Genomic DNA, 13,729 nt, shown 5'->3' with positions numbered 1-13,729 from the left:
CACAGATCTCAAAACATAATCAGTGAAAAATAAATAAAAGACATAATGAATTTAAAATTATTCCTTTTCTGAAATATTCATACATATGGAATAATAACCATTTATAAAAGTTAGAACCCCCCTCCCAAGTATATACTAATGCTGTAGATTATTCAGAGATGCAAATATATGCATATTAAAAGGATTGGAATGATATAATGGCTGCCTGAGTGATAGGTAGAGAACTAAAACAGGGCCTCAGAGGATGGGGGTGGGGCTGGTGGTTAGGTTCAAAAGGTATTTCAAATTAATTGGTAGTGTTTTGTTTCTTTTACTTTTGTATCGTGGGGTTCTGTCATTCTATTATATGTGTTTTCCTGTACTTTAAAAAATTTATATAAGATGTAATTTTAATGAAAATAAGTGCATATTTAGGTGTTAAGAAAAAATCATCCGTAGCTTTAAAAATCTCACCATAATGGAGTGTTATAACTCCTTATCCTTTTTTATTTTTAAAACATATTTAGTAACTAAAAAGTTAGATATTAATTATGAATTCTGTTCTCCTAATTAACAAAATATAACACTGGGGTTTTTTTTTTTTTTTTTTTTTTTTTTTTTAAAGAGAACTAGAGGCTCTGGGAAAAGAATTAGAGCATCTTTCACATATTAAAGAAAGCGTTGAAGATAAGGTATTTGTATATATGTATATTAGCCTTTGTGAGATATATATATGTTTATAGATCAATTTGTATAAATTTTGTTTCTTGTTAACACAGCTGGAATTGAGACGGAAACAGTTTCATGTTCTTCTTAGTACCATCCATGAACTTCAGCAAACATTGGAAAGTAAGTAAAAGGAATGTTTGTGAAGATTTTTAAGTGGTTCAGGGTCATGCCTTTTGGACAAACATCTTGGAAAGAGAGAGTATACCTTCCATTTCTGAACAGGGGTATAGCTGGGTGACATTAGAAGGCACTTGTTTGGTTTGAATATATGCAGAAAAGTCTTGATTTGTAGTAATATTTGATTTAAATATATACCCAGTATTTTAAGAAAAAAAATCAAGGATTTTAGATTTGGGATTTTTTTATGGTTTATTATAGTTTATTGTTTATCACTACAAAGAAACAATTCAGGACCTAGGCAGTCAATGATAAGTAGTCAGTGCCTAAGAACATTTGTATACCCAGTGAATGGTGGGTGCTTTGGGGAACTGGAGTCTTGTTCTTTGTATTGACTATAGCCAATTGGAAATTTCTATACTACCTGATCTTCTGATTGTTCAAGAACAGCTTAAGAAACAGATTTTTTTTTTAGTGATATCTACCACACAAAATTTAAATTTTGATTTAACTAATAAACAACAACAACCAAAAACAGCACTTTTAAAACCAAACACTTATGAAGGCCAGTTGCCGTCATAGGCTTCCATTTTGCCATCTTTGTTTTAAATATATTGGCTAATAAAGAATAAAAATGTTTTCATGTATTCATTAAACATAAAATTTAGGAAAACTTGACTAAAATTTTATGTTTCTTTCTCAATTACAGATGACGAAAAGCTCTCAGAGGTAGAAGAAGCTCAAGAAACAATCATGGAAGCAGATCCTAAGCCATAGATAGGCTAATTACTCACCATTCCCAAGAATATTGAAATAGCTACGTGAGCTTAGTATGTTTACAATTTGTTGCACTCTTGAGATATTTAAAGTTTGGCAGAGAACTACTTTGCTTTAAATATTAATGCACATTTCATTCATGTTTCTTCACACAAAGAAAAATGACCAGTATAGATTTGTTTTCATTGACATCTATTTTTTATTCTTAAAAGGTAGGAAGCAACATCCAAAATTGTTTAATAAGATGTTTTCAAGCTGGCTATGTTTGTGCTCATTAGTAGTCTAGGCAGTTTTTTTTGTCTTTTTCATGACTGGTACTCAGCCAGTGAGCACACCGGCCATTCCTATATAGGATCCGAACCCGCGGCGGGAGCGTCGCTGCGCTCCCAGCGCCGCACTCTCCCGAGTGTGCCACGGGGTCGGCCCCTAGGTAGTTTTTAATTGATAGCTTTGATTGACTTACAAAATATGTTGAATGTTGTGAGAAGGTATTTCTAGGATATACATGAGAAGATGAGACAATTTCTGGAAATTGTTACCACTTTTGAAAAAGGCATCCATGAATAGGCTTCAGGAAGGCCATGTACCTTTAAAATTATGTGCAAAATGTTTGTGGTGTATTCTTGTGAGGAGAGGTTCCATGATATTAAGAATGATTGGTATAAGAGGTAATTACAACATGCAAAGTAAATCAATATGCATTGCTTTCTGTATCTCTCTCCTTAATTCTTGAATATGGTTGCTAAATGTTGTTGACCTCTCTCTACTATTTTGTTCTTTAGGAGTTGTTTTCAATAGAAAAAAATATTGATAAAGTGAAGAGTCATCTGAGGTAAATAGTTTGTTAAAATTGTCTTGGATAAAGGATTTCATAATCTTTTTAAAAATTAAGCTAGGCAGAATCACTTGTAATTTTCTTAAGTATTGAATTACATGTACAATACTCATTCGGTTTCATCTTTTTCCATTTATTTTAGTTAAGAAACATGACACTTTGCGTGATTCATACCTTAATGTTACGTTTTTGTAATTTTAATAAGAATTTTCATCTTTAAAAATGAAGGCTTAAAATTAGCTCAGTAGTAGTCATATTAAAAGTGTCATAATACCTTTAAATGCTTCCTCTAATTTCATCTGGCAAATCATAGGAGAAATTTTTTTTTGTGGAATTGCTATGCCCTGACAAATGTTTCTATTTTCCATTATTAGTAAGAATTATGAAGCAAAAATTTGCTCATATTGACTGAGAACTAAAAATCAGTTTTTTGTAAAGGTTTTTTTTTTTTTTTAAAAGGGCTGTTTGGCACAATATTCTTTAAAAATGCCCCCCCAATTGATTAATTTATTAGAGAGATTTATTTAGGATTATGTACCAAGAGATAAGAATCCCTACAAAGATAACTTTTATACAGTCAGGAACAAAATCAGAAACAGCAGCAGGTGCACGGGAAACACACATTTTTCAATTTATATTTCCTCGTGGTTCTCTTGGATATCCTCTGGAACTGCTTAGAAGACTGAAGAATTTCGTCCCCTAGACACTCACACTGTTGAAGCTCAGCGTTTCTTTGGGCCAATAGGTTCATGTATTTATCAGTTACTGTTTCTATGAGGTCATCCACGTATAACAGATAGATACAAAGAAATGAAGTCAAAAGAAAAAGCCTTGAGAAAGCCTTGTCAAAACTAAAGAGATAGTTGCTTTCCCTGAGAGATGAGTTTAGGAATTGGTGGATGCTTTGCAAGTCTCAAAGGGTTATTTTAATTCAAGTCATAGCAAACAGCTTGAAAACATACATTTACCACCCAGTGGTAGTGATCTCGTTTCTTCTCAAAAGAAGCCTATGTGTATGCCTTGATTTTAATTTTATTCACTTAATATTTATTAGGCACATAGCATCATCCTAGGTGCCCTTAGCAGTCCTTCAGTCACTCTCAGAATGCCCCTCACTAACATTATTGCTTAATGCTAATCATTAATTTCATCCTAGATCCATGCTGTCTAGCAGGACTGTGCATTCAGTAAGCCAGGTCCTCTTGATGCTTCTGAGACATAAAAATAAAAGCCTTTGTCTACTACCTGCATTTGAAGTTTTCCTACTATCAAATCTGATTTTTGGAGGATGGTTTCCATGCCATGTTTCTTTTTATTAAGTGCTGGAAAGTGTTGTCTTTTTTTTGATGAATATGGAACCTATTGTCAAAATGCAAAAAGATCAGATTAGGAAGTACCAACATTATTTCTGTGATGGCACTTAAATAAGAATTTCATCTTTAGGACATTCTCTAATAAACTGAACATTTGCCAAATAACAACATTGGGTTGGAGACCATATTCATATTATTCTCCACGCCCCATGTATCTCCTTTGTGCCCAGAGCTCTCTTTGAAGAGATCTGTAGGGTGCAGAGAAATGAGATTGTCTGGCTCTGAAAGAATATTCAGCATCAGAAAAAAAAGCAGGTCATTTGTTAAGCGGAAGAAGAAGAAATTGTCTCTGCAGCTGCTGAGCACAGTAAGAGTGTGGGGACCAGTGCCCCAGAAGCTCATTATCACTAGATCCAGTTGTTAATTTGGTCTCTTTTCTTCAGGTTTCCTTATTTTCATGGCAGTTATGTCTCCAAACATAAAAAGAAAGCTCTGGGTTCTTTTCACCCCATGCCTGGTAGTTTTCCCATTGTCCCTGGCTTACTAGTTACAAGTACCTGTCCTAGTAGTGTTGCTATTGGAAATCACTCCTAGGTCATGGTTCCCAGGTAATATGCCCTTTTTAGTCTTACTGGGTTCACTCTTCCCTCCCCTTGTGCTTAATAATTAGCATTAGGACTACTGTGAGACCTACACAAAGTAGGATGTGGGACCACATCTGGATCCTCCCCTTTGCTTGATGAAGGAGTTTACAGATGGAGTGTGCTGAACCACTGCTGATGTCACTGGCTCAGATGTCACTTGCAGAACCTTCCCTGATTCATCTAAAATCAGATCCCTCTTTTTTTCTCATAAAACCCAGTACTTTTTCCTATTAAGCATCTGTCACACTTGGTATTTACTAAGTTATTTCTGTGCTTGTTGAATACAGCTATTATAAAATCCAATGCCTAGGGCAGGTTTTGTAAAATAGGACCTGTGGGGCTGTTGTGGACTGGAGAGAACTTGCCTCTTGCAGAGGGGTACCTCTGTGCATCTCCTGCTTGTTGCTGTGAGGAATTGTGGGCCCAGTGTTTCCAAAGTTTCCTATTATTCAAAAGGAAGTTGAAAACCCAGATTTTTATTTGAAATGTCCAAATTTTAAAATGTGGACAATTGAATTAATTAATTCAAATATACTTTTAAGAACATTCTCAGGGTTAAGCAGTACCCCTCTATAGTCAGTTGATAATTTAATGTCTTTTGATGGACAGAAATTTTTAATTTAATTATAGCCAAATTTATCCATTTTTATTATGGCCAGTACTGTTTGTGTCCTAAGAAGTCTTTCTCTATCCTGAATTCATGAAGATATTTTGATTGTCCTCTAAAAGTTTTAAGATTTTGCCCTTCCCACTTAAATCTACAACCTAAGGGGAATTTTTTATATGGTGTGACATACAGATCAAATTTCATTTTTTCCCCATATGATGTCCACTTGTCCCAGTGCCATTTATTCAAAAGATTACGCTTACCCACTGCTCTTCAGTGCCATGGTTTAATGTTTATTTCTTCTATTAGACTGTAAGTTCCATGAAAACAGGACCATGTCTATTGGATCACACTTGTAGTCCCCAAATCTAGAAGCAAAATTCAAAACTAATATTGGTGCACTCTGACAGTGATGTTCTAGAGCAGTGCAGTTTAGTAGAACTTTCTCCTGAGATGGCAGTGTCTCTGTGCTATCCAATACAACAGCCACTAGCTGCAGGTGGCTATTGACCACTTGAAATGGAGCTAATGCGACTAGGGAACTAAACTTTTATTTAATTCTAATTAACATAACTAGTCACATGTAGCTATTGACTGCCATGTTTGACAGTGTAATTGGACAGTACAATTAGTACATAGCATAGTAATTAAGAATAAACACTCTAGAGCTAGGTCTTCCTGTTACTTAACCTCTCAGTTTCATCCCTAAAATAAGGAGAGCATTGCTACCTACCTTATGGGGCTATTGTAAGGAGTATCTGAGTTGATATTTTTAAAGCACTTAGAACAGGACCTGGAAACATAGATTTAAGTAAGTGCTTATTATATTTAAAATAATAATAGTTTGGGGTTCTATTTTTTTAAAAATAGTCAATTTAGGTTCAAACATACATACCTATGGATAAGTAAAAGCTTTGGTTTGGAGACTCCTGGATCATCTCCTTCTATGCTGCTCCTTCTATGCTGCACCTTCTATGCTGTACATGCTGTTTACATTTTAATTTCAATTAAAAGTAAGTAAAACTAAAAATTCAGTTCCTCAGTTGGACTGGCCACATTTCAAAGTCTCAAAAGCCACATATGGCTAATGGCTACTATATTGGACAATGTACACTTGCATTCTTGCATAAAGTTCTATTGGACAGCTCTAGTCTAGTGAATTCCTTCCTACACAGCATGCACAGATAGGCCAGATTGCTAATATACCAACTTGACATTTGAACAGTTGAGAAAATCAGTATAAAGCTTCAAACTCTACTGTTGCCCAGATTGCAGTAGCAACTGAACACTTTGAGCTTAGAAGTAGAGGAATCTGACCTGGAAAGCCTACTCTGTGCCCTAAATTCTTGGAGAGGAAACAAAAGCAGCAGATTTAAAGGGTATATTAAGGGGGGTTTATGGTAGAAGAGAACATGATTTTTGCAAAATCCCGAAACATTGACTTATGTATAAATCTAAATGCAAATTTGTTTTAGTGTTTTACCTTTTGCAATCCTGAAGGAAGAGATGTCATAGATAACCACTTAATGGTTCTCCTGGCCTGGAGGAGTGTATTTCCTCGGGTTATCTCCTCTGTCTCTGCTTCTACAACACCAAGTTGTATAGTTGCTTGAAGAAAGGAAAACAAAGAACCTGTAAAAATCACAATTGTAAACATATTCTTCCTATTAAAAAGTGTCCTGAAAAGCAGCATCAGATGCTGCCTTAGTAGCTTTTTGCTTGGGGTTAAAATTTTTTTAAAAATGGGTTTGCTTTTCCTAATCTTACATTATCTCCTGCACACTTTTGCCTTTTGTTATGGTCATGACCTCAGTGGACACCAACCCAGTCTTGACAAGGTGGTTACCTCTCTCTCGGAGACTCAAGTTTTGCCCTGCATTGCTTTTCCCTTTAACCATTGTGGAATTAGAAAAAGTAACCCTCTAATATACATGGCTGCCCCTTGAGTATTCCTTGTTGGCTGAAGCAATGTTAAATCTGTTCTCCAGCAATGTGGCCAAAGGCTCAGTCACTCACATACCATCTTAATAGTTTTTCTCATATCCAGGAATCATGTGAACTCTGGATTCCTTAATATTTTTCTTTATATCAACTTACTGCTTAACTCAATGAATGTACTTATAAGGGAAACTTTAAAACACTACCATAAATTGAAAACCAGTATAATAAACAGTCATTAAAATGAATATGCTAAAACCAAAGTCATGTTATTTTGGCACTAATCATGTTATCAAGGCACTAAACTTGAGATTACTCTCTTTTTATTAAAAAAGGAGGGGGCATGAAATGAGATTTTTTTCCTTGATGTAGTGAAAAGGACTGATATTGTGGAAAAGGTGTTTGCAGTTTGCTGTGTGTTTCAGTGTTAACTTCATGCTGTGTGTAGTACCTAAAAGCATCTTGTCTTGCCTAAGGTCCCTTGATAAGAATTTCTCTGTGAGCCTCAGACCTCAAAATACATTAGCCTATTTGACATCTCCACTTAGGTATTCTGCAGGGACCTTAACTTGGCAAGTCTAAGCAGAACTCATGACTTCCTTTCCAATCCAGGTCCATTGCTCCTAATCTCAATGAATGGTGCGCCTCCATCTTCAGAGCAGGTGCTCAACCCATAAACTCTTACCACCTCCCTCCGCCCCCATGCTCAGCTCTTCCCCAAATCTTATAACTTCTTCCTATGACTACTTTCCCCTTTATCTCCCCATCCTCACTGCCACAACTAATCCAAGGTGATGTCATCCCTCGCCTGAACGAATGTAAGAGCCTGTGTATTGTTCCTGCATCTGTTCCTGACCTCATTGAATCTAGACTGTACTCTGCAGTCAGAGCTATCTTTTAAAAATGCAAATTAGATTATATAAATCCCCAGATTGAACATATCCGATGGTTTCTTATCACCCTTGGGAGAAAGCTAAAATTTCTTAATGTGGCCTACAACACCCTTTCCACTTCTTTCAACCAGCCTCTCTCCCTGGCTCTCTCTGCTCCAACCATCCCCCACCCCCTGGATTTTTAGAAATTTCTTAATTATGCCTGGTGCTGTCTTGATATGAGGACTTGAACATGCTCTCCTTTCTTCCTGGAAAACTGTTCTCCCCACTCTTTCCTTATCTAACTCTTAGTCATCCTTCAGATCTCAATTTAGTTGTTTGTTTCTCAGAGAGGTCTTTCCTGAGCCCCCTCCCGTAAAGTTAGAGGACCCATGATTTGTTTCCATAGCATCCTGTGTTTCTACTTTTGCATCAGATAAAACAATCTGCACAATGTTTAAAAGTCCTTCCATGCTATAACTTCACGCGTAGACATGGTCTGTTCTACTTGTTACTCTATCCCTCATATTTTGGCTAGCATATAAAAAGTACTTAGCAAATATTTGTTAAATAGATTAAAAATGTTGATGGAGTTCAACAGGGATGAGTAAGTGTCTTTGGGCTACAGCAAAGACAGGGTAATAATGTTTGAGCTGCATCCTAAAGGGTGGGCACATTTTCTGGAGAAATCTTAGTTGAGAGATTGTTATTCCAATTAAGATGAAAATAAACCAATGCACAGATTAGGAGTAGAAATTTGGTCCTCTGTTTCCTGCTGGTGTCTCCAACTCCAGCCCTCAAAGCATATTCTCTTTGTTATTTTCAACAAAAATATATAGGTCAATCCATACCAGGTAATTGCTAGATGCTTGGATGCTTTTATTAGTGACAGCTTTTTCCAGAACAGAGAGTTTGTTTGAAAAGGTGATCAGTCAGCTGGAAATCATCAGTTTTTGATTTTGTTTTTGTTTTTTGGTCTGAATAAAGCACCCACCAGATTTGTAGCCTGATTACTATGTGAAATATGAAATTGTTTGTGTACATATATGTACTATAACAGCTGTATATGTTTCCTGATACTGTGCTGTAAAGCTGCAGAGGATTAAAAAAGCTGCAGAGGATATTTAGGGCAGTGAAACTATTCTGTGATACTGTAATGGTGGATACATGACATACATGGCATTATGTACTTGCATAGAACTGTACAAAATAAAGAGTGAACCCTAATGTAAACTATGGACTTTAGTTAATAATCTATTGATATCGGCTCATCAGTTGTAGCAAATGTACCAAACCAAGGCAAGGCATAAATAATAGGGGAAACTGTGGGGGTGGGAGAGCAAACAGGGGTATATGTGAACTCTATTTTCTGCTCCATTTTCTTTAAACCTAAAACTGCTGTGAAAAATATAGTCTATTAATTTGTAAAAATAGCCACAGAGGTGAATGCAACCATTGGTGGTATTATTAATCATTAACACATAGGACCCCCAACAACAGCAATACTACATCGCAAAAAAGACTTAAATTTAACAGTTCAAATGTTGATTCTTGCACAAAGTACATAGTAAGTAGATACAGTAAAATCAAACACCCTTTATGACTTACCAATCATAAGTTTTATTCATTTAATTTTTACTGCACCCTCCACTAATGGAAGTGGCTATTTGAAAGGCTGCATCACTACTTTTCCAGAAACAAAACAAAAAAATTCCACTATAGTTTGATTTTCTAATATATGTATAAAAAAATTAAAAAGTGACATTAGACAGATTAAATCACTGATTAATTGGACTGGGGAGAACCTTACAGGCAATCTAATCCAGTGCTTCTCAAAATGTATGTACGAGGGGCCTTCAAAAACTTCATGGAAAGATTCATATTATCTTTTAATTCAATTTTTCCATGAACTTTGTGATGTACTCTTGTACATACAAGTCAACTGAGAATATTGCTGAACTGCAGATTCTGACTCAGTAGACCTGGGTGGGGCCTGAGATTCTGCATTTCAGACAAGCTTCTCAGAGAAGCCATACTTTGGGTAGCAAGAAAATCCATCCTAATTTCACTCTTCCTCTTGGTCTGAACACAATGATAAATTCTCTTTGATTATCATTCTCTGGGAGCCTTCTTATTCTTGGTTTGGTAAATAAGTTGGGAGATGGCAGCTCCTTGACAATTCAAGGAAAAAGGCTCTGTGTATTTGAAAGGAGGCCTTAGGCTTAGCTGAGCCCTCTTTGCTGGCACTTGCTGGCTTCTTCCTATACTTGTATGACAGCATCCTCCTAAAAGCAGTCTTCACTTTCTTCACATTTTTTTTCTGATTTTGCTGGCTTTCATGAAATGCCATGTCACTGTCACTGGATGATCCCTCTTTGGGGACCAATACATTTTGTTTTATTAAGTTGGTAGACATAGCTCTACGCTATCTAAACAAAATAAAAATAATTTGCATTAAGGAAATTGAAAAGTTTAAATAATTTAAATCATTAAAACCCAAACTTCAAATGTGAAGTAATTACATAATTCCAAAAAATGAAATTGAAGACCAAGAATCAAATCACAGAAAAATGAAGCCAAAGCAACTACTTGGTGATTTGTCATCCAGTGGCAGCAAGTGAAATCTGGCCACTATTTCATTGAATCTTCACAGCACTGTAAAAGGTAGGTTGTATTATGACCTTTATTTTACTAATGAGTAAACCAAGACACAGAGAGCTTAAATTAATTGAACAAGGATAGAATGCAGATTTTAATCCAGATCTGTTAGATACGTTACCTCATATTGGCAATCATTCAATGATGGTTTGAGATAGTTTTTGCTGAGTTTGGCGGTTCCAAGGCTAAAGTGATGAAAAAGGAGAGAGTCTACTAGGTATATAACCTTCAAGGCCCCATAAATGCTGTATTTACATAGACTACTTATTTAGATAACATACTCTAAACTCATGTTTCAAAACTTCCAAATAGTCATGTACCATCTTCATAATTTTGGCATATTTTAGTAATAAAAATAGACAATTTCTGATAGCTTTCTATGTGCTAAACACTCTTCTAAGTGCTTGCATATGTATTACATAATTTAATCCTTACACTGCCATCTTCATTTTACACATAAGGAAATTAAAGCCTGAAGAGGTTAAATAATTTATGCCCAGATGATCTGATCCTTAAAGTCTGTGTTGTTAACCTCTATGCTAGAATGAATAACACCTATACTATGATATAATTATTTACCTAATATTCTTCCTCAATTAACTGTTTTGTGTGTGTGTGTGTGTGTGTGTGTCATCTACAGCAATAATATCCATTAAATCACAGGGGTTTTTTAAATTAAATTTTTAATTTTAAGATCATTATAGATTCACAGGCAGTTGTAAGAAAAATACAGGGAAATTCTGTGTACAGTACTCTTAACCCAGTTACCCCAAATGGTAACATCTTGCAAAACTGTAATACTTTATCAAGACAGGATACTAACAATGATACAGTTGAGATCCAGAACATTTGCAGCACCACAGGATCCCTTGTGTTCTATAGCCACATCCAATTCCCACTCGCCCCCACTTTCTCCTTAACCCTGGCAACCACTAATTGGGTCCTCTATTTGCAAAATTTTTGTCCTTTCAAGAATATTATATAAATGGAATCATACAGCATATAACCTTTTGGGATTTGCTTTTTTCACTCAGCATAATGCTCTGGACATTCATCCAGGTTGTATGTATCAATAGTTCATTTTTTTAATTGCTGAATAACATTCCATAATATGGATATACCATACATTGTTTAACCATTCACTCACTGAAAGACACAAGTTGTTTGGGGCTATTATGAATAAAGCTTCTATAAACAACATTTATGTACAGGTTTTTGTGTGAACATAAATCTTCATTTCTCTGAGTGAAATCCCAGGTTTTATATTATATTATGCTGTTATATTACATTTATATTATGTATTTCTAGCATGCATGAAAACAAATTCACAACCATTAAAAAATGTTCTTTATATACTACCTAAAATATCTCAAGTACCACCAGTAGCATGTGTACCACACTGCAGGAAAACTCTGTTCTAAATTGAACCTAAGTCATTTAGCCTTCTGTGTAATTACTGTATACCCAGGAGGTAGTTCCATGGGAGCTCAGGCACTGAAGTTAAATGGTCTTGGTTCAACTCAAAACCACAATTCCTAACTGTGCAACTTTGGGCATGTTATTTAGCCTCTATAAGCTTTAGTTTTCTCATTTAATAAATGGGTATACTATTCTCAGAATTGTGAGAATAAAAAGAAATAATTTATGCATTTGTAACCTAATAAAACATTCAACAAATGGTGGCTTTTATTACCATGTAGATAGGATCTGTGTGGGGAAAATATAAAAGGCAAGGAAGGAACACACTCTAGAGGGTGAAAGAAGGGAGACCTCGTGGGCTAGCAGCCTCCCTTCTGGGACCAAGGACAGATTTCTGCAAACTGTACATATGCAACTTCCGGCGGGGGGGGTGCTATTCATCAGTCCTTATAGTTGTATATAGTTATTATAATAATTTTCTGGAGGATGGTGGTAAAGTGTCTAAAGGAAGAAGCACCTCTTGGTAATTTGTCCAAAGGTAATTTATGGGCTAGGATGAATCTTCCATGGATCATTCTGGAACTCTTAATAATTTTAATTTTTAAATAATTTCTACTACCATAAATATCTACCCACACCCACACACCCCTACACACCATAAACAACAGAAATAGAATTTCAGGAGGTTCAAGAACCCCCAAAGGCCATGCACGCACCCCCTCAGGTAAAAAGCTCAGCTCTGGGCAGTCTCTGAATCTCTGGAATGTCTCCCGTTTCCATCCTCCTCACCCTCATCCCCAATACTTATAAGATTATTAACAAGGGCAATTTTGCTCCAGGCTAGGAATGGAACTACTGCAATTTCTGTTATGAGAAGAACCCTCCCCTTCTTAAGTTTCAAAACATTTTTGTTGGTATTGAATTTATTTGGCTGTTTTGTTTCCCCCTTAAGCCCCTATGTCTTATTGAAAGTGGAAATCTCTGCAATTTTTTATTTTGTCCATGGAAGTTCGGAAGTTTGCTCTTTGATGCTTGAGGCCCCATGAAAACACTTCACTTCTACAATGTCTGAGCTGGAGCTCATGGAGCTGGTAAGAAAGAAGCCCAAAGAAATAGGAAAATAAATCACCACACTGACTTTGCAAATTAAAACGTATTGTGTTTGAAGTATTTTATGCCTATCTTTATGGTTCTGCCATTGGGAAATATTAGGTCTAAGACAATTTTAATGTATATTGAAGAGCATGCACATGGATAAAATATGATTAGTACATATTTCAGCAGCTAAAATTGTTGGGACAAGGATCAGAAAGCATTGATTGTGGGCTTATTTTGAAGAATGTGCTAACATTTTCAAAATAATAGTATTTGCATGGGATGTGGAATGTCTAAAATACTGATGCTGCAATATCAACTTAGTATGAGTACTTATTTTAGTCTCATATGCCACATTAAAACTCCGATTCAGGTGAAAAAAAAAGGATTTCCCTGTTATAAGTAAGACTTTTCTGATCATAAAATGATGCTTCCATTGTGAGACTAGCTTTCCTGATCTAATGCAGTAACCACCCCCCCCAATCTATACAGAGTCTTCATTTCTAAACACAATGCTTAAAAAGAGATGCCACCTTTTCTAATCGTCACTGTGAATTTTGTTTAATACAAAATCCAAAGACTCTCACTCAGAATAAAAGAACTTACATCCCCATTACCTACCTTTCAATCCCCTTTCTTTTAAATGAACCATTTTTCTTTTTGAGTTGCTGGAATCTTTGGTACTGGCCCACTTTTCCATAGGCAACTTTAAAACATTCTGGTAGATACACCTGAGCCTGGGCCAT

General features: G+C 35.8%; 2 protein-coding genes across 3 annotated transcripts in view; one reads left to right on the top strand and one right to left on the bottom strand.

Annotated features, from left to right (window-relative positions):
* The window catches only part of THOC7 (THO complex subunit 7), a 25,943-nt gene extending 16,899 nt beyond the window's left edge, over nucleotides 1–9,044 (top strand). For both annotated transcript variants that reach the window (XM_063113989.1, XM_063113990.1), the window contains exons 6-8: nucleotides 605–671; nucleotides 759–828; nucleotides 1,535–9,044. In XM_063113989.1, the coding sequence (XP_062970059.1) occupies nucleotides 605–671; nucleotides 759–828; nucleotides 1,535–1,602 (205 nt within the window). In that variant the 3' untranslated portion in view covers nucleotides 1,603–9,044. The remainder of the gene's footprint in view (nucleotides 1–604; nucleotides 672–758; nucleotides 829–1,534) is intronic.
* On the bottom strand, nucleotides 3,027–13,729 carry C11H3orf49 (chromosome 11 C3orf49 homolog). The gene is given in 6 exon segments (XM_063113410.1): nucleotides 3,027–3,224; nucleotides 3,683–3,796; nucleotides 6,485–6,610; nucleotides 9,926–10,026; nucleotides 10,029–10,240; nucleotides 13,605–13,729. Coding segments are annotated over 6 exon segments (876 nt in total).

Source organism: Cynocephalus volans, chromosome 11 (assembly GCF_027409185.1).
Source record: "Cynocephalus volans isolate mCynVol1 chromosome 11, mCynVol1.pri, whole genome shotgun sequence".
NCBI classification, from domain to species: Eukaryota; Metazoa; Chordata; class Mammalia; order Dermoptera; family Cynocephalidae; genus Cynocephalus; species Cynocephalus volans.
The sequence above is the reverse complement of the archived record's forward strand: the minus strand, read 5'-3'. Positions and strand labels throughout refer to the sequence as shown.